Genomic DNA, 26558 nt, shown 5'->3' on the forward strand with positions numbered 1-26558 from the left:
TATTAACATTTTATTTATTTATTTTATTTTATTTTTGGCTGTGCTGTGTGTTAGTTGCAGCATGCAGGACCTTCGTTGAGGCATGCAGGATCTTTCCTTGCAGTGTGCGAGTACAGGCTTCTCTCTAGTTGTGGCATGTGGGTTTTCTCTCTCTAGTTGTGGCTCGTGGGCTCCAGGGCACATGGGCTCTGTAGTTTTGCAGCACGTGGCTCTCTTGTTGAGGTGTGCAAGCTCAGTATTTGTGGCGTGGGCTTAGTTGCCCCGTGGCATGGGGGATCTTAGTTCCCCAACCAGGGATTGAACCCGTGTCCCCTGTATTGGAAGGCAGATTCTTTACCACTGGACCACCAGGGAAGTCCCTCAAGGTGATTTTTATACATGAGTCACAAACACCGTGGGGACGACTTGTTGAAACAAAGAGGAAGGAGCCAAGATATAGCATGGGAAAACCTGACCTCAGGTCTCTGTTCCCTCCTGCTCCCCATACCAGACTGGCTTGGGCAATTCTAAGCCTTGTTGATGAAGAGTTTTCTCATCTGCAAAATGGATACCATAGTTTTGCCTTTGGAGAATTGTGAGCCTAAAATAGGAAAACTGACACAAAAAGTGTTTATAAACTGCAAAGCAATCATTTGAAAATTAGTAGTTAGTATTATTTTGCTTCATTTAAGAGGACCAAGAGGAGCTTATCTTCCTTGTTGTTCTCACTTGGTGGCCTGAGGTCTCTGGTCCTGATGCCATTTTTATAATTTGTGTTCCTATTTACCTACAAATTATGTGTTTTCTTATGAAGTTTTTCATTGAAACTTTGTTCTTTGGCAATCCTAGTTCAGGCTGGATATAAAAGTGTCAGTCCAGTCAAATTGTATTGTTGAACAATGAATGTAGAATAGAGCAGAGGGTAAGATGGGACTCTGGAAGGGCTAGGGGATGAGGGTGTCAAACCCCTGCTCTAATGTTTACCAACCGCGACTTAGTTTCCTCACTTGTAGAATGGGGTTGGTAATGAACAGTAACTACCTCATAGGGTTTTTAAACTTTAAATGAAAGAACACACATGTGGCATTATGTGCCTAGAACATAATAAGTGCTAAACAAATATTGTTTTTATTACTGTTATTATTAGAAACTCAAAATTGTTCTCAGAACAGAGACCACATGACCTTTTGATGTGGTCAAAGGCAAAGCTGTATAATGCTGAGCTATGTCAAGGTGTGTTCTAGGGAGTTGTTGGCACATTCCACAGTATCTAGAACATGTCCACAAGCTCAGTGGCTTAGTCATTGGAAATGTAGCCATCTTTGGTCATTCTTAGGCTTTGAAGGTAACTCCATACACATTTGATTTGATTTAATTTAGTCATCTTTTCAAAAAATGCGGTAATAGCCAATTTTACTGGTTTTTGAAATTAATTCATTAACTTCCAAATTTCTACTAAGGTTTTTTTCCCCTTCCCCTCCTCGCTCTCCCACCCCCCCCTTTCCTCTCTTTTTCTTTTCTTTCCATAACCTCCTTCACTTTCCCTCCCCTCCCTACTTCGTTTGCTTTGCTTTTCCCTCTCGTCTCCCTTTTCTCACTGCTCTCTCCCTCTCCCTCTCTCTCTCTCAGAATCTGTGCCAGGCCTGGCTGGAGCACAGACATCCATCAAACATGATCCCTACCCACAGTCCAAGAGGGGTGATAAGGTGAGGGGGCAAAGGGCAATGCCATGAGGTAGAATGTGGTGAGAATCTCAAATACCCTGATGGTTTAGAGGACAGATCACCCAGAGAAATTAGGGAGGTTCCCATGACATGAACTTTGAGCCAGACCCTGGAGGATGGTTAAGATCTAGCCCCATGAGGTTGGATTTCCATGGTGTGTCAGCTTGGATTTTTCTCCCTCTTTCTCAGCTCTATAGTTCTTCCAGGCTACTTTGTAGCAATTTGGGTCTAAAGCATCACCTGCCACTGGAACCCAAAGGCCTAGGAGGAGCTTCAAGCTGTGACAAGACTCCCAATGGATTCATCTGAGGTTAACCCAACCTGGACCCTGGAGTCTCCTCAAAGGTCCATTGATGAAAATTCCCAGGCAATTCCAGTTGCCTCTCAACCTATGTCTGAAGTGTTAATAAAGAACCTCAGTAACCTGACGCCCAACCCTAGTATCAAATTGCCATTCATTCTACCAGAATGTCTACCTCAACCAACTGGGCGGTTACTTGGTGAAACCATACCCTATAGGAGAGGGGTGAGGACCGTGTTAACTGATCGGAGAGATAAAATAGAACGTCTGATTCAATCTGTTAAAAAACGCTACAGCAAAGGAGTTCCTCGGCCTGACTCTCAAAGAGAACCATGGCAGAATGATGTTGAGACTCAGTCAAGAGGGCAAAGATTTAGAAGTAGCTGTCGTTTTTGCTGGTTTCATAGAGATCCTTCTGAGGATAATTATGAGAGTTATTACAACAATAAGTATTACAGTAATTATGACATGGAGTCGAAGGAGCCATAAACCTTATTCTTGTACTATTTTTTCTTCCTGGTAATTTTAGGATCATTATGAAGCTTGGGAAAGATTGTGCACCAATATTTTGATAACCTATATTACAAGTTCTGTGATGTCCATTTTTCTTGCATCTCTTTACTACCTTAATACAGTAACTTATAAGGAATCTATGTAGCTTGCATTTGAATGACTTGAATATATTTTAGTTCCACTTTGTGAAACAAATTAACTTGTGTGGAAGGAAAGTGAAGAAAACGTTGAGTGGCTTGACCACAGCATTATCAGAACAGCGTGTTGAATTGTAATAAAAATTTTTGATGTGCTGTTTCAATTTTCAGTAGCAAATAAATGTGTTTATAGGGGATCTTACTAAAATTTGAGACTTATTTGAGTACCTTTAAAAAAATTCTTGTTATTTTAGACTTGTTTTTTTCTTTTTTCTTTTTTCCTACGGTACGCGGGCCTCTCACTGCTGTGGCCTCTCCCGTTGCAGAGCACAGGCTCCGGACGCGCAGGCTCAGTGGCCATGGCTCATGGGCCCAGCTGCTCTGCGGCATGTGGGATCTTCCCAGACCGGGGCACGAACCCGTGTCCCCTGCATCGGCAGGCAGACTCTCAACCACTGCGCCACCAGGGAAGCCCTAGACTTGTTTTTGCTGGCTATGTATTAACTGAATAATACTTATCCCCATCATAGTCCCAGGGTGTAAATATCCAGCATTCTCATATTTTGTGATATTGTCGTGTTGGGAAGGAAGTTTATACATTTGGGTAAGGTTAGAAAACAAGGGCACAGATATTTGCACATATTAACCTCTTGGAAGAAGTTATCAGTTGGTCTTGGTTGGAGGGAACTGAAAGAATGATAGTGGTATATAATACTAAGGGAAGATGCAGCCCCAATGGTGTTTTAGTTCAGTTATTTTCTTTCATAACCTAAGTGTACACAGACCTGGATTTCTTTGTGGGATAAAAGAGATACATAAAACTCATCTTCTGCCATCCAACTATCTTTTGTTCACTTAAAAAATATATTAAAGAATTGGATACATGGGACTTCCCTGGCGGTCCAGTGGTTAGGACCGCTGCTCTTTCACTGCCCAGGGCCTGGGTTTGATCCCTGATTGGGGAACTAAGATCCCACAAGCTGTGTGGTGTGGCCCAAAAAAAAGAGAATCCAGTTGCAAAGCAACTAGAGACCTGGTGGTATTCAGAATGAAGCAGAAATAGCCCAAACCTGTGCAAACAAATGGCAAAGAAGTTCAACAGTGATGTTAAAAAGGGATATTAAATATTAATATCCACCAAGGTAGGTCTTCAGAGGTTGTCCTACTTAGAACTACTCAAACCATCATGGTCTACAGCATGGGTGAATGTGGGTGGTCTTGAGGTTTTGTTAAACTTGCAAGCTGTTCCTAGAGGCAAGGCCGTCTTGACTGCTGTATGCATTTGAAAACCATTGACTAGTGAAAAAACTTATTTGTTGTAATCATGTTAAATGTATTAAAAAAAAAAAAAAGATCTAGCCCCATGAAGACTTAAAGAGAGGAGAGAAGGATGCGCATTCCAGGCTGAGGAAGCAGCAGGAGCAAAGGCATGGAGGTGGGCCACTCCTGAGGAAAATCAATGTAAGAAATTAGCTACAACAACTACTATAACCCTTCTCCCTGCCTTTTGCAGAGTCAGCTCAGACACTCTTCATGGCAAAAGTGGGTGTGGTGGAGACAATCCCTGGTTCTGACCTACATTCCCACGCATCAAATTGTTTCCCAGGCTTGACTTCCCTGGCCATTCTTCCTAGCTCCCAAGGTTTACCAGACGTCCGAGTGGAATTTATGTGTGGCATTTACCCATTCAGATAGTAAACTATTATTATCACATCAGTCTCTAAGGGACCATTGTGATACCTGTTACTCAATCCAGCGCTGCTCCCTCTAGTTTTATTCTGTGTTGGAGTCATCAGTGAACTGCAAAGGGAAGCAGCTTCAATTAGGGTCACGCATGAAGATACCTTCCTCAATACTACCTGTGCTAACATCTTGACAATTATCCTTGGGCATGCTCAGTTCATATTTTCAGTATTTTTCCCATCCGTTCATCAGACTTTCACTGAGCAGATCAAAATTCCCCACGTGGATGGGATATAAGGGACAGTAAAACATGGTCCTTACCTTCAAGATAGTCTAGAAGAACTAAGAGAATGCAAGGCAGAAGGTAATTGGGAGCACAAGAGAAGGACAGTGAAAATCTTTTAGAATTAGTATAGTGACAGTCCCCCAAACCACCACCCCCCCAACCCAAGAGCGTGTTAAAGAGGTTGTTCTGGAAGAGGTGGAATTGTTAAGCCTCAAAACATGGGAATGGTTCTGTTGACCTGGCCTCCTAAACCTTGAGACCTACAGAAACACTTTGGAATGCTTGCTTGTTTTTTTTTTTTCCCCTGTGAAATTTGTATCTGGCCATAGCCCCATGGTTGGAGGGTAATAGGGAAAACTAGCTCTTACCTGAGCATCTGCCTCATGACTCTTGAGCGTTGTTGTGTGTGCCAGCATTCACATCCTGATTCCTCAGTAAGTGATGGCAAGACTTTTCCCCTCAAGGCTCTAGATCTACCAGATTTCAAAGGCATAGGACTCTGTCAAGAATGTTTAACTCTGTAAACATACAGAATTATATTCAAATAATGTTTTTCAGGTTGAATTCTAGACTGATGACCTCTCTTAACTTCACGGGGGTTTTGGTGTTTATTTCCTCAGGATGAATTCCAAACTTACTCTTGGAAAAAGGTAGTGTGGGTCTGCCTGTCAGCATTGAACAGTGCATTTCAGCTCATTCCTGATCACCCTCTCATCACAGATGAGGAATATATCATAAATAGAGCCATACGAAAGCCAGACCTAAAGGTAAGTACACTTATGGCTCCTGCAGGTGCTAAAGAAATTTAATCATTTTTCCCTCCAAGTGCAAGATTAAATTTATATATAGCCAAAACTTTAGAATAACAATAAATAGAATATAACCTTTAAAAATTGTGAATCACTATATTGTGTACCTGTAATTATATAATATTGTACAGCTACTATACTTCAATACAAAATTATTAAATTCAGATCCTCCACTGTGCCAATCTTCTTTTTTTCTACTTGTAAGCTCTTTTTTTAATTTGGATTTTATTTTATTTATTTTTTATATAGCAGGTTCTTATTAGTTATCTATTTTATACATATTAGTGTATATATATCAATCCCAATCTCCCAGTTCATCCCCCCCACACACAACTTTCCCCCCTTCGTGTCCATACATTTGTTCTCTACATCTGTGTCTCTATTTCTGCCTTGCAAACTGGTTCATCTGTACCATTTTTCTAGATTCCACATATATGCGTTAATATACAGTATTTGTTTTTCTCTTTCTGACTTACTTCACTCTGTATGACAGTCTCTAGATCCATCCACATCTCTACAAATGAGTCAATTTTGTTCCGTTTTATGGCTGAGTAATATTCCATTGTATATATGTACCACATCTTCTTTATCCATTCGTCTGTCAATGGGCATTTAGGTTGCTTCCATGTCCTGGCTATTGTAAATAGAGCTGCAATGAACATTGTGGTACATGACTCTTTTTGAATTATGGTTTTCTCAGGGTATATGCCCAATAAGTGGGATTGCTGGGTCATATGGTAGTTCTATTTTCAGTTTTTTAAGGAACCTGCATATTGTTCTCCATAGTGGCTGTATCAATTTACATTCCCACCAACAGTGCAAGAGGATTCCCTTTTCTCTCGCCAGCATTTGTTGTTTGTAGATTTTCTGATGATGCCCACTCTAACTGGTGTGAGGTGATACCTCATTGTAGTTTTGATTTGCATTTCTCTAATAACCAGTGATGCTGAGCAGCTTTTCATGTGCCTCTTGGCCATCTGTATGTCTTCTTTGGAGAGATGTCTGTTTAGATCTTCTGCCCATTTTTTCATTGGGTTGTTTGTTTTTTTAATATTGAGCTGCATGAACTGTTTATATGTTTTGGAGATTAATCCTTTGTCCATTGATTCATTTGCAAATATTTTCTCCCTTTCTGAGGGTTGTCTTTTTGTCTTGTTTATAGTTTCCTTTGTTGTGCAAAAGCTTTTAAATTTCATTAGGTCCAATTTGTTTATTTTTTATTTTGTTTCCATTACTCTAGGAGGGGGGTCAAAAAAGATCTTGCTGGGCTTCCCTGGCGGCGCAGTGGTTGAGAGTCTGCCTGCTGATGCAGGGGACACGGGTTCGTGACCTGGTCTGGGAAGATCCCACATGCTGCGGAGCGGCTGGGCCCGTGAGCCATGGCCGCTGAGCCTGCGCGTCTGGAGCCTGTGCTCCACAACGGGAGAGGCCACAACAGTGAGAGGCCTGTGTACCGCAAAAAAAAAAAAAAAAAAAAGATCTTGCTGTGATTTATGTCAAAGAGTGTTCTTCTTATGTTTTCCTGTAAGAGTTTTATAGTGTCTGGCCTTACATTTAGGTCTTTAATCCATTTTGAGTTTATTTTTGTGTATGGTGTTAGGGAGTGTTCTAATTTCATTCTTTTACATGTAGCTGTCCGGTTTTCCCAGCACCACTTATTGAAGAGAATGTCTTTTCTGTATTGTATATCCTTGCCTCCTTTATCATAGAGTAGTTGACCATATATGCCTGGGTTTATCTCTGGGCTTTCTGTCCTGTTCCATTGATCTATATTTCTGTTTTTGTGCCAGTACCATATTGTCTTGCGTACTGTAGCTTTGTAGTATAGTCTGAAGTCAGGGAATCTGATTCTTCCAGCTCTGCTTTTTTCCCTTAAGATTGCTTTGGCTATTTGGGGTCTTTTGTATCTCCGTATAAATTTTAAGATGTTTTGTTCTAGCTCTGTAAAAAATGCCATTGGTAACTTGATAGGGATTGCATAGAATCTGTAGATTGCTTTGGGTAGTATAGTCATTTTCACAATATTGATTCTTCCAATCCAAGAACATGGTGTATCTCTCTATCTGTTTCTGTCATCTTTGATTTCTTTCATCATTGTCTTATAGTTTTCTGAGTACAGGTCTTTTACCTCCTTAGGTAGGTTTATTCCCAGATATTTTATTCTTTTTGTTGCAATGGTGAATGGGATTGTTTCCTTAATTTCTCTTTCTGATCATTCGTTGTTAGTGTATAGAAATGCAAGAGATTTCTGTGCATTAATTTTGTATCCTGCAACTTTACCAAATTCATTGATTAGCTCTAGTAGTTTTCTGGTGACATCTTTAGGATTATCTATGTATAGTATCATGTCATCTGCAAACAGTGACAGTTTTACTTCTTCTTTTCCATTTATATTCCTTTTATTTCTTTTTCTTCTCTGATTGCCATGGCTAGGACTTCCAAAACTATATGAATAATAGTGGTGAGAATGCACATCCTTGTCTTGTACCTGATCTTAGAGGAGATGCTTTCAGTTTTCAACTGCTGAGAATGACATTTGCTGTGGGTTTGTTGTAAATGGCCTTTATTATGTTGAGGCAGATTCCCTCTATGACTACTTTCTGGAGCGTTTTTATCATAAGTGGGTGTTGAATTTTGTCAAAAGCTTTTTCTGCATCTATTGAGATGATCATATGGTTTTTATTCTTCAATTTGTTAATATACTGTATCACGTTGATTGATTTGCATATTTTGAGGAATCCTTGCATTCCTGGGATAAATCCCACTTGATCATGGTATATGATCCTTTTTAATGTGTTGTTGGATTCTATTTGCTAGTATTTTGTCGAGGAATTTTGCACCTATATTCATCAGTGATACTGGTCTGTAATTTTCTTTTTTGTATTATCTTTGTCTGGTTTTGGCATCTAGGTGGTGGTGGCCTCATGGAATAAGTTTGGGAGTGTTCCTTCCTCTGCAATTTTTTGGAAGAGTTTTGAGAAGGATGGGTTTTAGCTCTTCTCTAAATGTTTGATAGAATTCAACTGTGGAGCCATCTGGTCCTGAACTTTTGTTTGGTGGAAGATTTTTAATCACAGTTTCAATTTCATTACTTGTGATTGTTCTGTTCATATTTTCTATTTCTTCTAGGTTCAGTCTTGGAAGCTTATACCTTTCTAAGGATTTGTCCATTTCTTCCAGGTTCTCTATTTTATTGGCATAAATTTGCTTGTAGTAGTCTCTTATGATGTGTTGTATTTCTGCAGTGTCCATTGTAACTTCTCCTTTTTCATTTCTAATTTTATTGATTTGAGTCTTGTTCCTTTTTTTCTTGATGAGTCTGGCTAAAAATTTATCAATTTTGTTTATCTTCGCAAAGAACCACCTTTTAGTTTTATTGATCTTTGCTGTTGTTTTCTTTGTTTCTATTTCATTTATTTCTGCTCTGATCTTTATGATTTCTTTCCTTTTAGTAACTTGGGTTTTGTTTGTTCTTCTTTCTTTAGTTCCTTTAGGTGTAAGGTTGGATTGTTTATTTGAGATTTTTCTTGTTTCTTGAGGCAGGATTGTATAGCTATAAACTTTCCTGTTAGAACTGTTTGCTGCATCCCATAGGTTTTGTATTGTCATGTTTTCATTGTCACTTTTCTCTATGTATTGTTTGATTTCTTCAGTGATCTCTTAGTTATTTAGTAACATATTGTTTAGCCTCCATGTGTTTGTGTTTTTTAAATTTTTTTCCCTGTAATTTATTTCTAATCTCATAGCATTGTGGTCAGAAAAAGTGTTTGATATGATTTCAATTTTCTTAAATTTACCGATGCTTGATTTGTGACCCAAGATGTGATCTATCCTGGAGAATGTCCTGTGTGCACTTGAGGAGAAAGTATAATCTGCTGTTTTTGGATGGAATTTCCTGTGAATATCAATGAACTCTATCTGGTCTATTGTGTCATTTAAAGCTTGCGTTTCCTTATTTATTTTCTGTCTGGATGATCTGTCCATTGATGTAAGTGAAGTGTTGAAGTCCCCCACTATTTTTGTGTTACTGTCAATTTCCTCTTTTATAGCTGTTAGCCTTTTCCTTATGTATTGAGGGGCTCCTATGTTGGGTGCATGTATATTTATAATTGTTATATCTTCTTCTTCGATTGATCCTCCACTGTGCCAATCTTTAACTGACAGTATAGGACATTATAAAGAACATGGATTTTGGAGCCAGACAGAGTTCAATTCAAATCTCAGCTTCATCCCTCAAAACTGTGCAGCCTTAGGTCACAGTTACTAAACTCTGCTGAGCCTCAATTTTCTCATGTATAAAATGATGATATTGCCTACCTCTAGTATTAATTGATAAAATTCAGTAAATTAAGAAATACAGAGATCAGTATGGTGGCAGGTATATAGTAGATGCTCAGTGCATATTAACTGTTAGTAGCATCATGCCCTATATTATAATCTATGCGACAGGGCTTGTCTTACGGTAAAGGTAAACCCCCAAAAATATTCTAGGTAGTTTATGTTTGTAAAATGATATTATCATCCTAATGCATTTGGTTTACTCCTTTCCCATTATATTAAATTAGTATTACTTGGATTATGACTAATTAACATTCATATTAAAAACATATTTTATAACACAGACTGCTTTCTCTTCAATCTTATATATGTGTAGACAGCTGTTTACATTGGTTTTATGAGCTCAAGGTCAATTTTTTAAAATAATAAAAGTCAATTGCTGAGCAGTTTCTCTTCTGTCAGTTGTTATCACCCAGTTGTCTTAACTGCCAAAATAAACAAAATCAAAAGAGATGAAGCACCCAACCAACAGATTGCTTAATTTTTTTAGATGGCCGTTCACCTGAGGATAGGCAACGCAAATTAGCCTATGGACATGGCCTCAGAATATTATTGACCTCCACCATCTTTAATTGCATCAAACAAATAAGTGGACAGACAAATGGAGAAATGTTCAAATAAACAAACAAAATGTGAGGAAAGGGCAGAGGTCTTGAAATGGAAAGTTCTGGCACCCAGGCTTGATATCTTTGTTTACCAGCATACAGCACAGGGAGTTTGGTTGGTTACTGCCTCCCTGGGCCTTGAGTTTCTTATTTATAAAACAAGAGTAGTAATGCCTTCTCTGCCTGTTTCTCAGGGCTGTCATGAAACTAAAATGAAAAGAAGAATAATAAGGTGATCTGTGAGTGGTAATGAGCTATATTCATATAAAGGACTGAAACTTTTATTAAAATTGGAAGATATGTCACAGGCTTAGCCACAGCAACAATGATGACAATAACAGCAATAACACAATACCAAAATGATAACCATCAGGACCACATAGGGGGAGTTTGGAGACTGCAGCAAATGTAGGCTAAGAGGAGACACCAAGGGCTATTTTGTAGGATTATATGCAAAAGTGAAACCCATGGCTTAACCTGTTAAACAGAAATGAAGAGTGGGATGCCTGAGGATTGGAACAATTTCTGGTTCTGAGCGGAAAGATGAAAATCACCCCACAGCTGATCCCTGATTTCCTAATTACTGTTTCCTGGTCTGAAGTTCCAGGCAATGAGCAAATAAACTTCACCCTTTGCAAATAGTATGCTTAACATCTTCTTATCAGCTTTCAGAGCCTCTGGACATGATGAGGGAAGCTGAGAAACTCCAGGCAGAGGTGTTTCCTGCTTGCGGAATCTCAAAGATATTTAAAAGGCATATGATGGAGTCATTCTTCTCACTCTGTGAAGAATAGCTTCAGAAATTGTCAGGAGATAATGGGATTTTCCATTTTCTGGCCTGACATAAAACTTATCGGTAACCTCTTTATTCCTCATTATTGCTGCCTTCATCTGCTGTTTGTATCTATTATGTTATATAACTTTCTCACAGCCTATTGATCTAGGTTCTCTAACTGAGCAGGGGTCTCACATTCTACCATCGTTTGTCTTTTACATTTTTTCTAACTTGAATTTCTGAACTTATAGAATTATACAATTTGAATACTGGAAGTTATGGGATTTTCAGACCGTCTTCTGAGACTAGCTTGACTATTAGATCCTTCAGAGACTAGACTTGGGGGCTAGAGGGGCTCAAGTTCAATTTCCAGCCCTGTTTCTTTTTTTTTTTTAATTTATTTATTTTATTTTTTGGCTGTGTTGGGATTTCGTTGCTGCGCGTGTGCTTTCTCTAGTTGCGGTGAGCAGGGGCTACTCTTTGTTTTGATGAGTGGGCTTCTTATTGCAGGGGCTTCTCTTGTTGCGGAGCACGGGCTGTAGGTTTGTGGGCTTCAGTAGTTGCAGCACACAGGCTCAGTAGTAGTGGGGCATGGGCTTAGTTGCTCCGCGGCACACGGGATCTTTCTGGACCAGGGCTCGAACCTGTGTCCCCTGCATTGGAAGGCAGATTCTTAACCACTGCACCAGCAGGGAAGTCCCAGCCCTGTTTCTTAATAGATGTGGTCTTGGGCAAGTTACTTAATCAAAATGAACTTAAGCGGCAAAGTGGAAATGAAGATAATATCTGTCCTACCACAGGATGATTAAAAAGACAAGAACCCCACCCCCCAAGTACTCACTAAACAGTAGCTGTGATCACAGTCTAGCTCTATTTCTAAAATTGTAGAGACTACTGGAAAGGAAAGGAAAATGTGAGGCAAAAAACTCGAGACTCCAAGATGGGCCATGACAGCTAACACACCCCAAGCTGGTCATGTTTCCTCACTTTAACTTGTAACTTGTGAAGGAAGAATTGTTCCCAGTGGCAATTCACTCCAATTTTATACTGAAAGTCAATTGGAAGATAGGATTTCTTTTAATATTATTTTGAAGCCAACACACTGAAATAAATCCATTCTGTAAAATAAAAAATACAGTATTTAATACGCTCACTTGGTAACTATGAATGTGTGCACACATACACATATATTTTTTTTCTTCTAGTTTTATTGAGATATAATTGACACACAGCACTGAGCACTGTATAAGTTTAAGATGTACAGTATAATGATTTGATTTACGTACATCATTAAATGACTACCACAGTAAGTTTACATACATATATTTATTGGACAAGGTTAAAAGTCATTTGAAGTAACCCAGGCCTTGGAGCTTAGGGATTTAAACTCTATTTCTATTGTGGTTGCCAAGGGGTCAGGGATGGAGTCAGAGTTTGGGGTTAACAGATGCAAACTAGCATATATAGAATGGATAAACAACAAGGTCCTACGGTATAGTACAGGGAACTAAATTCAATATCCTGTGATAAACCATAATGGAAAAGAATATTAAAAAGGAAGTATATACAGTATAATTGAATCAATTTGCTGTACAGCAGAAATTAACACAACATTGTAAATTAACTATACTTCAATTTATAAAAAAGAAAAATAATTCTATTTCTAGTTGACATGTGGTTGTGAAAAGCACTCATTTATTTATTTAATAAAAAATGTGTTGAGCACTTGTTATGTACCAACTATATGCTCTTCCAAGTTTTAGATTTTATCTAATGTTTATACTGACTATAATACTCATAGGTATAGAACATATTCAGAGGAGCTGCAGTGGAACTTAGAAATGATCTGGCCAATTGCCTTAATTTATTCATGGGAAAATTGAGGTGCAGAGAAATTTCATTGAATTTCTCAAGGACACAATGATAAGAGTAGCTATAGAAGGAAGTCTTGGACACTGTTTCTCAACTTTGGCTGCACATTAGAATTACCTGAGGAAGTTTAAAACTATTTATGCCCAGGCTGTACCCCAGACAAAGGAAATCAGAATCTCTCTGGGAGTGGGACCCAGTCATCAGTATTCTTTAAAACTCCCCAGTTGATTCCAATGGGCAAAATGAGGTTATAACCATTGCTCCATAACAATATGACAGTCTTACCGTTTCTCTTTGTACTTAATTAGGTCACCTGTTAATGGAAATTCAGATTTATATGTAAAGTTGCTTAAAGAAATCAAAAACAAGAAGGCATTACATCATAAGCATTAACCTTTCTTTCCATTGCCAACACCCTCAGATGCTTGCTTCCTAGAGTTCATTTTCTTGCAATAGCCATCTCACTGTCTTCTAGAACCTGCTACCAGTCTAATCTTTTAGACTGTGTCTTCGATGTCTCTTCCATAGGTTACTTTGCAAATCCATTGCTTCCAAAAGAAAAGTTCTAAATACTCATGCTAGCATTTAAGGATGCATCATCTGGTCTTTATTTATCCTTCCAGCCTCATTCTCCATTCTGCTGTCAAATAGGCTCCCTTCACTTACCCCTCCCTCACAACTAAATTGTGTATAATCTCTTTGAAATGCCTTCTTCCCTTCTCACCTGAGCAAAGTTCTTCCAATCCTTTAAGGATGCAGCTCAGATTCTTCTTCTCCATGATACCTTCTGTCATCTACCCTCTCTGTATTTCTACGGCATTTCAATACTATAATTTTTTCTTTATTATGTTTTCATTTCTTTGACACATGCATAATTTGACTGTATGGTATAGTTTTCCCTTTCATAACATATTTTCTTCCCTTGTTTGGTTATCGAGTAGTGGAACGCAGAGGGTGAGTTTTACTTATATACTTATCCGTGTAGTAGGCCCATGATACACGTTGCTTGAATGATGACTTCTAATAAAGAATGCCATTTGCGTAGTAGCCAAGGATAGGATTCGTTAGGAAAGGATAAATCTTAAATAAGTATACTAGGGCTCTATCTTTGCTTCTTCCACGAATGCTTGTTTAGTCACTGAACTATGTATTTGCTGATCCTTAAACTGGAGATTTCTTAGTACTTTTCCTTTGCAGGTGAGATGCATAAAAGTGCAGAAAATAAGATACGTTTGGAACAACTTAGAAGGACAGTTCCAGAAAATTGGGTAAGTTGTTTGAGCAATTGCATCTGAAAAGAAAAATATTATTTCAAAAATATTTTGCTCAGTATATCTTTCTCATTGTTATTATTTTAGCTCTTTGGAAGACTGGCTCAGTTCTGCCAAGATACATGTAAAGTTTGGATCAGGTCTAACAACGGAAGAACAAGAGATTAGGTACCACGTATACTTTTATCTACACCAGCTCAGAACGACTGTCACCAGTTAGTGAAAAAGAGAGCCCAGGAAACGGTTATCTTAACTGGTCAACATCAGAATATGTTGTAATGCTCTATTTAGTATTATTAAATTAAATGCTTTTATATGCATTATCTCACTTCAACAGAGCAACCTCATGGGGGAGTTAGAACAGACATCCTCATCATCTCAGTATAACAGATGAGAAATCTGAGACTCAGAGAGGTTTAGTGGCCTGAACTAGGTCACACAGATGGAAGTGATAGAGGAAGAAGTGCATCCCTGACTATAGGCTTAGTTGTCTTTCTACTCTGCATAATGTTCCTCAAGGTTACTATAATAATAAGGTTGAACCAGTTTTGACTGTGATCAGGAAATATGTATTATACTATGACAGCATAGCTAAATAATAATTGTAGAGCAGCAGAAGAATATCATGCAAGACTTGTAGCTCCACAATTCTAAATAAGCTACTGGGCAGAGGAGCAAGGTTTGGGAAGGGCATTGGGTTGAATGCCAAGAGTTTGTCACTAATTCACTGTGTGGCTTTGAGCACATGGCTTCTCCTTTATGGGCTCCAGTTTCCTAACTGTTAAAAAGAGGAAGAGATCTCTATAAACACCTTGCTAGTTCTAAGTTCCTATGGTTACTGCATTCCCCTCCACCCCATTTTGGGGGGGGAGCTTTGGTGGTACTTTGAATGGACTCACAGTGCAGCATCACCATGATCTGGGTGCTTCTTAGAAATGCAGAATCTCAGATCACATCTCATCCTTATTGAATCAGAACCTTCGCATTCGCAAGGCCACAAGGCTGTCTGTATGAACATTAAAGTTTGAGAAGCACTGCTGTAGTATTTACATTCTGTTAAGCTCTTTGGTCTGAGCATCTACGTAGAAGGCACAGAGAAAGTGTTTAGCATTCCCAACAGCAAAATAACTCATAGAGTGTCGTTGCTCTGTGTAATCAAAGAAACACATCTCTGAGTTTTCAATTAAAGGGCGTTATAACTGTGGAGCCATTTTTGAGAGTTCAACACCTTTTCACTCACATTAAAACAAATTCTGCAGCTTCCCAGCACTGAATAGGAGGAGGAAAAGTAGGCCCAGTATTCCTTATCAGTAAAACTGTTCCCCTGTAATGAGCCCTCCGCCTCACATCCATGGAGCCAAGAGTTGGGGAGAGACAGAGTTGAGAGAGTGCTAATCCTGAAACTACTTGAATGGAAAAATGACTGAAATTAAATACCCCAATTACCATCAGGGAAATATTTAATTCAATAAATGATCATGCTTATTGGTTTTGCACCTGAAAACCCTCCCCCTCTCCAGTTATTTTGAGAAAGATGGTGATGTTACGTAATAAGGGAGGCATATGTTGATCCCACAAGTGAGAAAGTGAACATGGAATAGTCTTTTTTTTGAATGGGTAAGAAATGAGTTTCATTTTTATTATTAGTAACTGAATAGGCTGTGATCTCTCCCTATAGGAGGTTAATATGTGGGCCAAATACTATCGATGTTGAAATCACACCCATCTGGAAACTGCTCATCAAGGAGGTAATCAGTATTTTCTCTTGATGCTGGCTAGAAAATAAAAAGGTTAGATTTTAGTCAAATGATCAAGAATGCTACTTGTTAATAGTAACTGTAATTTGGGCTATTTTAAAAGAATGCAAAGCATATTCATATCTCTATTGTTTCTTGTGGTCCATTTTTGCACACACATTTCCTGTTACAGCATAAGATATGATGCTCGTGTGTCTATTTATCCTTTAATGACTAGATGAACACAGGGTTTCCTTTCTTTCTTTCTTTCTTAATCCTATACTTTTTATCCCGTCTCATCTTTGTGAAACTAAAATAATAATTAAAACTTAAACAACTCAATCCCTTTCTTATGGGCAACATATACAATTGCCTTACAAAACTGTAGGAAGAAAACATCTGTTCAGCCTTATTAGTTCTACTGATCTCAATGTGTGTGTGGGAGGGAAAGAAAGATTTGACCATAATTTACTACATTGAATTTTTTCTGTTTGACTCTATCACTGGGCTCATTTTACCGTGATTATTATGATACTACAACCTTACAGCTGTACTCTGGGTCCTCTCCTGCATGGTACCTCCACTCCTCCTTGACTTAAAAAAGACTTACTAAACTCCAGCTACTTTCTCAATATTTCTAGCAAGTTTTAAGTCATGAAACAGAGCAGAAGAAACTGATAAGAAACGTTTCTGTGTGCTTGTTCCCTAACCAGAGGCAAAGATAACTTCCTATTTTAGAAAGATGGAAATCAACTAGAGGGAATTTGAGTAAGGGCACAAAGTGTTTTTATCCCAGGCAGGATTACAACTGTTGGAGTTAATCTCTGCTTTCTCCCATAGTGTTCTAGATGCTCAATTATCTAGATTATTCCTTTCAGCTTGGCTCTCTATTTATGAGAAAATTTAGTCTTCAACTCGTACATTAATCTAAAGTACTTTAATGGCTTCAGATATGGCAATGTTGTGTCATAGAGAAGAACAACTAGAAAGCATTTTAACTTTGTAAACCTGACTAGTAGGTCAGGTTCCGAAGGCCACTCAATGTAAACTGGACATGATAATATCTACTCCTCACACAACTGTTGTGATGGTCTACATGGTGATACATGAAACAATACTTTGTAAATTATAAGGTGCAGTGGTGATTAAAAGTAAGGGCACTGGGGCCAGATTGCCTGGGTTCAAGTCCTGGTCTGTAACAGTTGTGGCTCTGTGACCTTGGGCAAGTTTCTCAAGATATAAGGCCCAGTTTCTTCATCTTTACAATGGAGATAACTAATAACTTCTGGATAATAAGATAATTATGGGAATTAAATGAGTAAATTCAGGTAAAGTTGCTTAGTGCAGTATCTGGCACATGGTAATTGCTGCATAAATATAATAAGAATATTGGGTGGGACGATTTGTCATGGAGACGATTATGATAACAAACAAGTCAATGAATAGCTATGTGTGAAACCTAAATATCTCCCTTGTCTTCCTGTTTTTATGCTGCCAACAGGTTTTAAATCCATTTTACATATTTCAGCTCTTCAGTGTCTGTCTGTGGTTTAGCGAAGACTATAAGGAGTATGCTTTTGCTATCGTAATCATGTCGATCATTTCCATCGCTTTGACCGTATATGATCTCAGAGAGGTGAGTTTTTCCACCAATCATATGGTCTGAGAAAGAGAGTTGAGACTTTGTTGAAATTTTGTTTGAAAAGCGTATAATTGGAAAATAGTCATTGCCCACTCCATAACAAATGAGACGTTTGTAAATATCTAGCACAATAGCTGATGCTCAACAAATTCTAGTTCTTTCCTTTCCTTCCCATCCCAATCCCTAACCTTTCAAGTTATTTTTTTCCCTCTCTTTAGCTTACTAAGGCTGATTATTGAGAAGAGAATGCAAATATTTATGAATTGTGAATAAGTGAAAAAATATGTGTAGAGACTACTGATGGGTCTTGAAGATGGTGGAAAAGGGGTGAAGGTGGAGGAGTCTTTAATATTTAATAAGGAGTGTTTAATATCTTTGGCCTTTGTGTTTGGTTGGTAATCATTTCTCAAAACCCCAGTCCAACTCTTGGCTTTCTTTATGCCTACACAAGGGGATCTAGGCACTGCCAGGAAAAAAAATCACACGGTACACGTTGGTTGATTGTGCTATAAATCCATGAAGACCGACCTCACCTGTACAAGCTTTCTATATGTCTCTGGTCAATGTGCTCTCCCATTCTCTGGAATTAAGTTCTCAAACCAAATCTTCCTTCAAGTTTCTGAGATGCCTAACTGCCCACATTCCACTTTTCCTCTAATTCAGCTGATAACCTATCTCATTGCTTTTTTTTTTTTTTCCCACAAAGATAGAAATCATAAGATAGGAATTTGCTCAGTTCCACACCCTCCTACTGCCAGATGACTTTTGTCTCCACCTCCCTCTTGACCTGATCTCTCATTACAGAGGAGGAGGTGCCCTCTGCTTGTGCTTTTGATAGCATCCTTTTCACCTTCTCAGCATGCTTATGGGGTCAGTGAATGACTCTTTTCCTCATTCCCTCTCCCTAAGAGCCTTCCCATCAGCATTTAAACATGCTCAAGCTTCTCCCAACTTCAAAACAAAACAAAACAGAAACAAATGAAAAAAATCCCTTCTTTTGACTATGCTTCAAACTTCAGCTACTACTCTACCTCTTTTCTCCCTTTGACGGCAGAACTTCTCAAGCTAATTATGCATCTCTCTTCATTTACTCCTCTCCCTCTCATTTCTCATCTATATGGAGCTGGCTTCCTCTCTTATGACTCCATTCAAAGAGCTCTTGCTAAGGTCACCACTATAATCCTAAGGCTCATAGATTGTTTGTTTGTTTGTTTGTTTGTTTTTTGCGGTATGCGGGCCTCTCACTGTTGTGGCCTCTCCCGTTGCGGAGCACAGGCTCTGGACGCGCAGGCTCAGCGGCCATGGCTCACGGGCCCAGGCGCTCCGCGGCATGTGGGATCTTCCCCGACCGGGGCACGAACCCGTGTCCCCTGCATCGGCAGGCGGACTCCCAACCACTGCGCCACCAGGGAAGCCCTCATAGATAGTTTTAAAATAAAAAAACAGTACTTTTTAAAACTAGCTAGTCTTTTTTCTTAATAGAAGGAGTAATATATGGACATAATAAAAAAAGTTCACAAGAGCATAATAGTGTAAATGAGTAGTAAATACTCCTCCCACCTTAGTTCTTTCAGTGTCTGGGTCTCCTTTTAAGAGGCATCCACTGGGACCAGATGTTCTATATACTTTTAGCACTGTTAGACACACATGCGTTTATTTGTTTTATACAAATGGAAGTATACTATTATATACACTGTTATGCACTTGCATTTTTCACCTAATGTATCTTAAATATCTTTCTGTATCTGCACAAATATATTTTCTCTAAATGTACCATGATTTTAAAACCAGTCTTATATTGATGGATATTTAGGCTGTTTCTAGTCTTTTGCTATTAAAACAATGCTTCATTGAGGATATTTGCATATATATCTTTTCATACATCCACATATATGTGTTTGCAAATATGTATAAATCACAAGTATATATAATTTATATTACATGTAAATGTGTGTATAACATATCTGTATTGATACAGAGATATAAATTTTCTGTATTTGAAATTGCTTAATCATAAGCTAAATATATTTTTTACTAGACATTGTCAAATGCCTCTTAAACAAGTAATGCCAATATACACTCCTCCCGAGAGTACATGAGTGTTTATTTTCCTTATTTTTGCCAATATAAATGAAAACAGAATTTCATAACTATAATAGCATGTTTTCCATTGTGAGTTGAGCACTTGCTCGTGTTTTAAGCTATTTGTATTTCTTTTACTGTGAACCGTATTCATGTCCCTCATTCATTTTTATTGAGTGGCTGGTCTTTTGCTTGCTGATTTCATGATTCCCCTCCCACAGTGTATACGTTCTTCCACAGCGTAGATTTCACTAAACCTCTCAGTTGCATTTGGCATTGTTAACTGCTCCCGAGCTTTCCCTTTGGCTTCAGTGACAACACACTCTCCACCTCTCTAGCTGCTCTTCCATTCTCTTTTTATAGTTCATCCTCCTCTACCTGGCTTTTTAAAAAAATGGGTGTCTCATACCAAAACAATATGAAAATGTTCACCACATAAAGGCTCCCTCTTCCTCCACCCCTCCACTTATGCAACCAGTTTTTAGTTTCTTGGGCATTCTTCCAAAAATTTTTTTGGAATATACATCTATTTTGTTTTCCTTTCTTATGTAAGAGGGAGCATAATTACACTATTTCCTACCTAGCTTTACTATTATTATTAATACTGTCTTGATGGTCTTTTCATGTGAGTACATTGAGTCTTCATTATTCTTATACTGCATATACTAATGACTTCTAAAGGCATATGCTAATGACTTTCAAATTTATATATGTATTTTAAGTCCAAATATCTCTTTTGAGTTGAGACACATAGATTCAACAAGCTATTTGATTCAGTGTCACTTCTTCAGGGAAGATTTCTATTGGTTCATTAGCTATATATGCTCCAAAAACACCTTATTGTTTTCATTTTATTGTTGATTGCAGTGATATATTTATGTGTGTGATTATTTGATTAAATGTATTTACCCAGTAGGTTGTAAATTCTTGATGCTAAGAATCATATCTGTTTTGTTGACCATTCCACCCCAACTTCTCAGCATAAAGGTTGTTCAATAAATGTTGAGTGAATGTATGAATGAATAAAAGAATAAGTTAATAGCAGAACACTCTTTCACCTTATATGATTCTGTTAATCATTCTTAGGACATATTAATCAGATTTGTAAATGATTTGAAGCTAGGAGATTAAGGGAGAGTCTTAAATGACAAAATCAGAATAAAAAAAATGAAACACTAAATGATTGGGAATTTATAATCCCCAGGACCATGTAAAAGGTCTTTCACACAATAATTTCTTAATAAATGTGAAATCAAATATAATTGTATTATTATTTTTGTCTCCTCTTATTTATTCACTCTCAATGTCCCATATATTTCACATATTAAAACAGCAAATACTATGAGGGAATAACAGGAACAATCAAACTCCTTATGAAGTTAGATTAGGAACTCTGATATGCGATAACCCCAAACTGAAATAATGCTTGGTTCTTGAAACTATTTAGGTATAAACATAAATGTTGAATGATCAAAGTTCTTTTGAGCGGACAGAGCATGCTGGGAACTTCCTTTCTATTAAACAACACGTACTTCTTATCACTGGCTGAAGAGCACCACAAGTTGGATGCTTTTTCAGTTGAGTAGGAGGCTACTCAGTCTTGTTTTTAAACAGTACATTCAGTTGGCTCCATCTTTAAAGAAGGCTAACACTTTACTGAATAATATCTGGGACCTATCCTCAAATAGACAAGGCTTTTAAAAATTTTCTATTCTTCTTTTTCAGCAATCTGTAAAGCTCCACCATTTAGTTGAGTCACATAATAGCATTACAGTCTCTGTATGTGAGAAAAAGGGTAAGTCACTTCATTTTAGATCTGTGTGTTGTCCATATGAAATGAGAAAAGGATTTAAATTTGTATTTCTGATTGTTCCTACTACTCTCATCTTCACATGTATCTTTTCCTGTGCATTTACTTAAAGGGGTGGGGAAGTGGAGACTTTTTTCACCTTTTAAAAAAACATTGAGGTAAAACTGACATACAATAAGCTGAATTCAAGTGTACTATTTGATAGGTTTTGACATGTGTACCTACTTATGAAACTATCACCACAATAAAGGTGACTGTCCATCCCCCCTAAAAGTTGCCTTGTGCCTGTTTGTAATCTTCCCTTTCGATTTCTCACAATTTCATCCCCATCCTCAGGCAACCACTTTGCATGTTTAGAATATTTTATAAATGGTATTGTATAGTATGCATTTTTTGGTCTTTTATAGTATATTTTGGATTAATTTTTTGGGGATCGAAGTTCATAATAATTTTGAAGTTCATCCATTTTGTTAAGAACATCAGTAGTTTATTTCTTTTTATTTCTGAGTGAATTCCATTGTCCAGATAGACCAGTTTGTTCATTCATTCATTTGTCGATGGAAATTTGGGTTATTTCCAGTTAGGGGCTATTACAAATAATGCCACTTGAACATTTGGGTTCAAGTCTTTCTACGGACATACACTTTCAGTTCTTATTTTCTAGGGAAAATACCTAACTGTGGAATGGCTGGATCATATGATAAGTAAATATTTAACTTTTAAAGAAACCGCCAAACTGTTTTCCAAAGTGGTTGTGCTCTTTTACATTCCCACCAGTAGTGTGTAAGAGCTCCAGTTGCTCTGCATTCTTGCCACTGCTTGGTATGGTCAGTCTTTTTAATTTTAGCCATTTTAGTAGCTGAGGGGTAGTATCTCATTGTTGTTTTAATTTGCATTTTCCTGATGACTAATGGCATTGAGCATCTTTTCAAGTGCTTCTTTGCTACTTGTATATCTTCTTTGGTGAGGTATCTGTTTAAATCTTTTCCATATTAGACTGTTTGCTTATTATTAAATTTTGAGTGTTCTTTCTGCATTCTGGATACAAGTCCTTTTTCCAATATGATTTGCAAATATTTTATCCTAGTCTGTAACTTATCATGTCTTTTCATTCCCTTCATAGTGTCTTTAAAAGGGCCGGTGTTTTTACTTTTGTTAAAGTCTAGTTTATCAGTTTTTTCTTTTGTGGATCATGTTTTTTGTCATATCTAAGACATCTTTGCCTAATCCAAGGTCATCAAGATTTTCTACGTTGTCTTCTAGAGGTGTTATAGTTTTAAGTTTTACATTTTCGTCTCTGTTGTATTTTGAAGTTTTTTTTCTTTTTCTTTTTTTTGGATTGAAGTTCAGTTTTTGCAAGCAGATATCCAAATGTCCCAATACCATATGTTGAAAAGACTGTCCTCTCTCCACTAAATGGTCTTTGCATCTTTGCCAAAAATCAGTTTCCTGTACATGGGTGGATCTATTTCTGGACTCCTTATCCTATTCATCCTATTCTACTGTTCTATTTGCCTGTCTTTATATCAATGCCACATAATGTGGCTTTATAATAAGTCTTGAACTAGAATAATGTTAGTCCTCCAGCTTTGTTCTCTTTCAGAATTATTTTAGCAATATTGGGCTCTTTGCATTTCCATATGACTTTTAGAATCAGCCTGTCAATTTCTACCAAAAGAACATGCTGAGATTTTGATTGGGATTGTGTTGAATCTATAGATCAATTTGTGGAAAACTGATATGTTAACAATTTTGGGTCTTGTGACCTGCAGACATGGTGTATCTGCATTTATTTGTCTTTGATTTCTCTCAGCAGTGTTTTGTAGTTTTCATTGTACAGTTGTTCACTCTTCCTCAGATTTATTTTTAAATATTTCATATTTTGATGCTATTTAAATGATATTTTAAATGTAAATGTCCCATTGTTCATTTGCTAGTAGTTCCCTCATATGCATGTACTGATTACTAGTCTGCTGAATACTAAAAAGGGACCTCTGTGGGCCTTTGGGGCTCTCCCTCTGGGCAATTACTTTCTCTCCAGTACTCTGTTCTGTGAACTCAAGATGCCTTCATCTCCATAGACTTTTATCTCTGTTCCAAACTAAGAGTCTTCTGGACTTTGTCTGGGTTCCGCCTCCTTCATAGTGGCCTGGAAACCCTCTACAGGCAGTAAGCTGCAGGGCATCTTCATTTGTTTCCCATTTCTTTTGTTGCTTATATTTAGTGTCTAAAACCATTGTTTCATATATTTTGTATGACTTTTGGTTGTTTCATGTGGGAAGATAAATTTGCTCCTTTTTGCTATATCTTTGCTAGAAGTGAATTTTCACCTTTTAAAAATGTCCTGAAATGTAAAGTTACATAAAAATGTAACTTTCTATGATGAAACACTTTACATATAATAGTGGAGAGAATACAATAATGAAACCCTATGTACCTATCACCCAGACTCAATTATTATCAAGTCACTGAATGTGTTTTCATCAGCTCTACTTCCTCCCTCACCCTGGATTATTTTTAAACTATTTCAGATATCATATAATTTCATTTGAAAACATTTCAGTATAGGTCTAAAATATAAAGACTCCTTTTTAATTCCTTTATCACAGCTTTAAAAAAACATAAGAGTGAGGGCAGTGAAGTAGGAGGAACAAGAGAGATTTCTGAAATGGTGTTAAAAGAAAAACAAAAACATAATTTAAAAAATCATCAGTTCTACAGGCAGTATTCAAATTTCCACCAATTGAATCACAAGTGTGTGTATATATACTTATGATATCTATGATATACAATATATATTTATTATATATAATATATATTTTCAAATCAGGATCCAAATAAAGTCCATATACTGCAATTGGTTAAGTTTCAAGTTTATTTTAATTCACACTTTCCCTCCTCCACATCCTATTTTTTTCCTTGAAAATTTTTTGTTGAAGAAAGTAAGTGGCTCATCCTGTGGTTTCCACGGTTTTGAGTGTATTGATTGCATACTCATGGAATAATTTAACATGATTTTCTACTCCTTGTACTTCCTATAAGTTGGTGGTTAGATCTGAGGCTTGAGTTTTTGGCAAGAGTACTTTATAATTGGCATTGTGTATTTCTAATAGGAGGTACGTAATATTTGTCTTTTTCTTGTGATATTAACAGACATAAATCTTCATGACCCAGATTTATTATTTCATTGAGTTTAAAATATATTCCATCTTCATACATTAAGTGGAATATTTCCATAAAGAGAGACACGCTTCTTCAACCATTTCATTACCCTGAGATTCAGTTTGTTTCAGGATAAATATCTGACTATTTCTCCTTATTTACCAGCTTTCAAAATAATGGGTTGATCTTTTAGCATTTTCTAAAGGCTTTAAAAAAAATTTTAGTGTCATTTTACATGTATAATTTTAACATGGTTGGGATATTTTCATCCGCTGCAGGTTTTATTCTTGTTGTTCAAGATGCCCATCTTTGGCCTTTCAGAACCTTTTCATGTTGACTCTTGAATTCATTTGACATGACCCCAGTAATCTTTGAAAATTGTATTGCTTTCTGGTATGATAAGCTGTTCCAAGTTCATCTTGGACAATTCCTGCTCCAAACCTGGACACATCCAATTTTCCAAAGACCTCTTACATATGGTACTTAGAGACATCAGTCAGAGTGTTAGGAATGCTCATTTCTGTGGTGTTAGTCATTGTTCCCAGGCCTTTTCAGAAGACATACCTAGAAAATAATATTCTAAAGATAAATGTGAATTATGAGCTCATACTGACATTTCCAGATTAAGTTTAGAACTAAGGGTTTTTAACTTAACTTTGTTGATTGCCCTTCTAGTTCTCCTTTCTCCATACCAAAAGTCCTGATTCTCAATTACAGCAACAAATTACTCATTTGCTTTATCCCATTACACATAGTAATCTCAGAGTAACAAACCAACACACCCAGCAACAATATGATTCCTAAAAACAATTTAAGAATTTTTTTAAAGTTCTTTTTTTCTCCTGTTTGTGATACACCATGAGGAAGGTACAAATTATACTTGAAAATATATGTTTTAAAGTCACTCAAAATAATTCTTCTCTGTATGGTTATGCCAACAACAGTTATGTTCACAACTAGGTGAACAACAGGTTCACCTCATTTATTCTGTTTTAGCCTTTTAATGTTAGCTTTTCAAATTTATTTTTGTGTTAGTTTGTGTAGTTACTATATAAAATATCTATATGATTTGAAAGTTAAATCCATAAAACAAAAGACATTCAGGGGAGTCAATTTCCTAACCTTCCTTCTGTACCTGTGTACTCATACTCTCAATAGTAATCATTTAAAAAAATTTTTACATTCAAAAATACAAATTATAGATAATATTCATAGTGACATAGTATATACACAGAATAGGATATATACATATACTGCTGCTTTTTAGATTGCAGGGGTGAATCCTACACATTTAACTTATATTTCCTGGTGTGTATGCTACATACTTAATGATGTTTCCCAGGGACCCTTTCAGAGCAGTATATATAGATATTCTTCATTCATATTTCAGCTGCGTAATACTCTCTTGTATGGAGGAACCATTGTTTATTCAGTAAGTTCTCTGTTGAAGGATTCTTTCCCAGCCTTTTACTATAACGAATAATGCTGTAATAAAAAGCCTTGTGCATTTATCTTTCCATATTTTTCCAGTCTATCTTTGACATAGATTTTGAGAAGTAAAATTGCTGAGTTAAATAATAAATGCATATGTATTTTTGATGGAGAGATATTGCCAAATTTCTTTCCATAGACAAGGTACCAGTTTTCATTCGTACCAGAAATGTGTGAAAGTACCTGTTTCCTCATAATCTTGCCAACAGAATATACTGACAAACTTTTAGATTTTTCTAATCAGATAGGTGAGCAATGCTATTTCATGTATGGTTCTCTCTGTTTTTTTCTTTCTTTTCTTTTTCCCTATGAAGTAATTTACAACATACAGAAAAGCCACAA

The 26558-nt window shown here is 37.1% G+C and overlaps 2 protein-coding genes across 2 annotated transcripts in view; both read left to right on the top strand.

Moving 5' to 3' along the window:
• The window catches only part of ATP13A4 (ATPase 13A4), a 145027-nt gene that overhangs the window by 64294 nt on the left and 54175 nt on the right, over positions 1–26558 (top strand). Inside the window, exons 3-8 of the mRNA XM_029214804.1 lie at positions 5244–5390; positions 14220–14290; positions 14381–14461; positions 15972–16041; positions 17531–17665; positions 21479–21548. Of these exons, the coding sequence (XP_029070637.1) occupies positions 5244–5390; positions 14220–14290; positions 14381–14461; positions 15972–16041; positions 17531–17665; positions 21479–21548 (574 nt within the window). The remainder of the gene's footprint in view (positions 1–5243; positions 5391–14219; positions 14291–14380; positions 14462–15971; positions 16042–17530; positions 17666–21478; positions 21549–26558) is intronic.
• On the top strand, positions 1999–2493 carry LOC114890871 (developmental pluripotency-associated protein 3-like). Its single transcript, XM_029214805.1, has one exon. It carries the CDS (start codon positions 1999–2001, stop codon positions 2491–2493), a length of 495 nt encoding a protein of 164 aa, XP_029070638.1.

The sequence above is a fragment of the Monodon monoceros genome, unplaced genomic scaffold (genome assembly GCF_005190385.1).
Source record: "Monodon monoceros isolate NGI ecotype Baffin Bay Population unplaced genomic scaffold, NGI_Narwhal_1 Super_Scaffold_11, whole genome shotgun sequence".
NCBI classification, from domain to species: Eukaryota; Metazoa; Chordata; class Mammalia; order Artiodactyla; family Monodontidae; genus Monodon; species Monodon monoceros.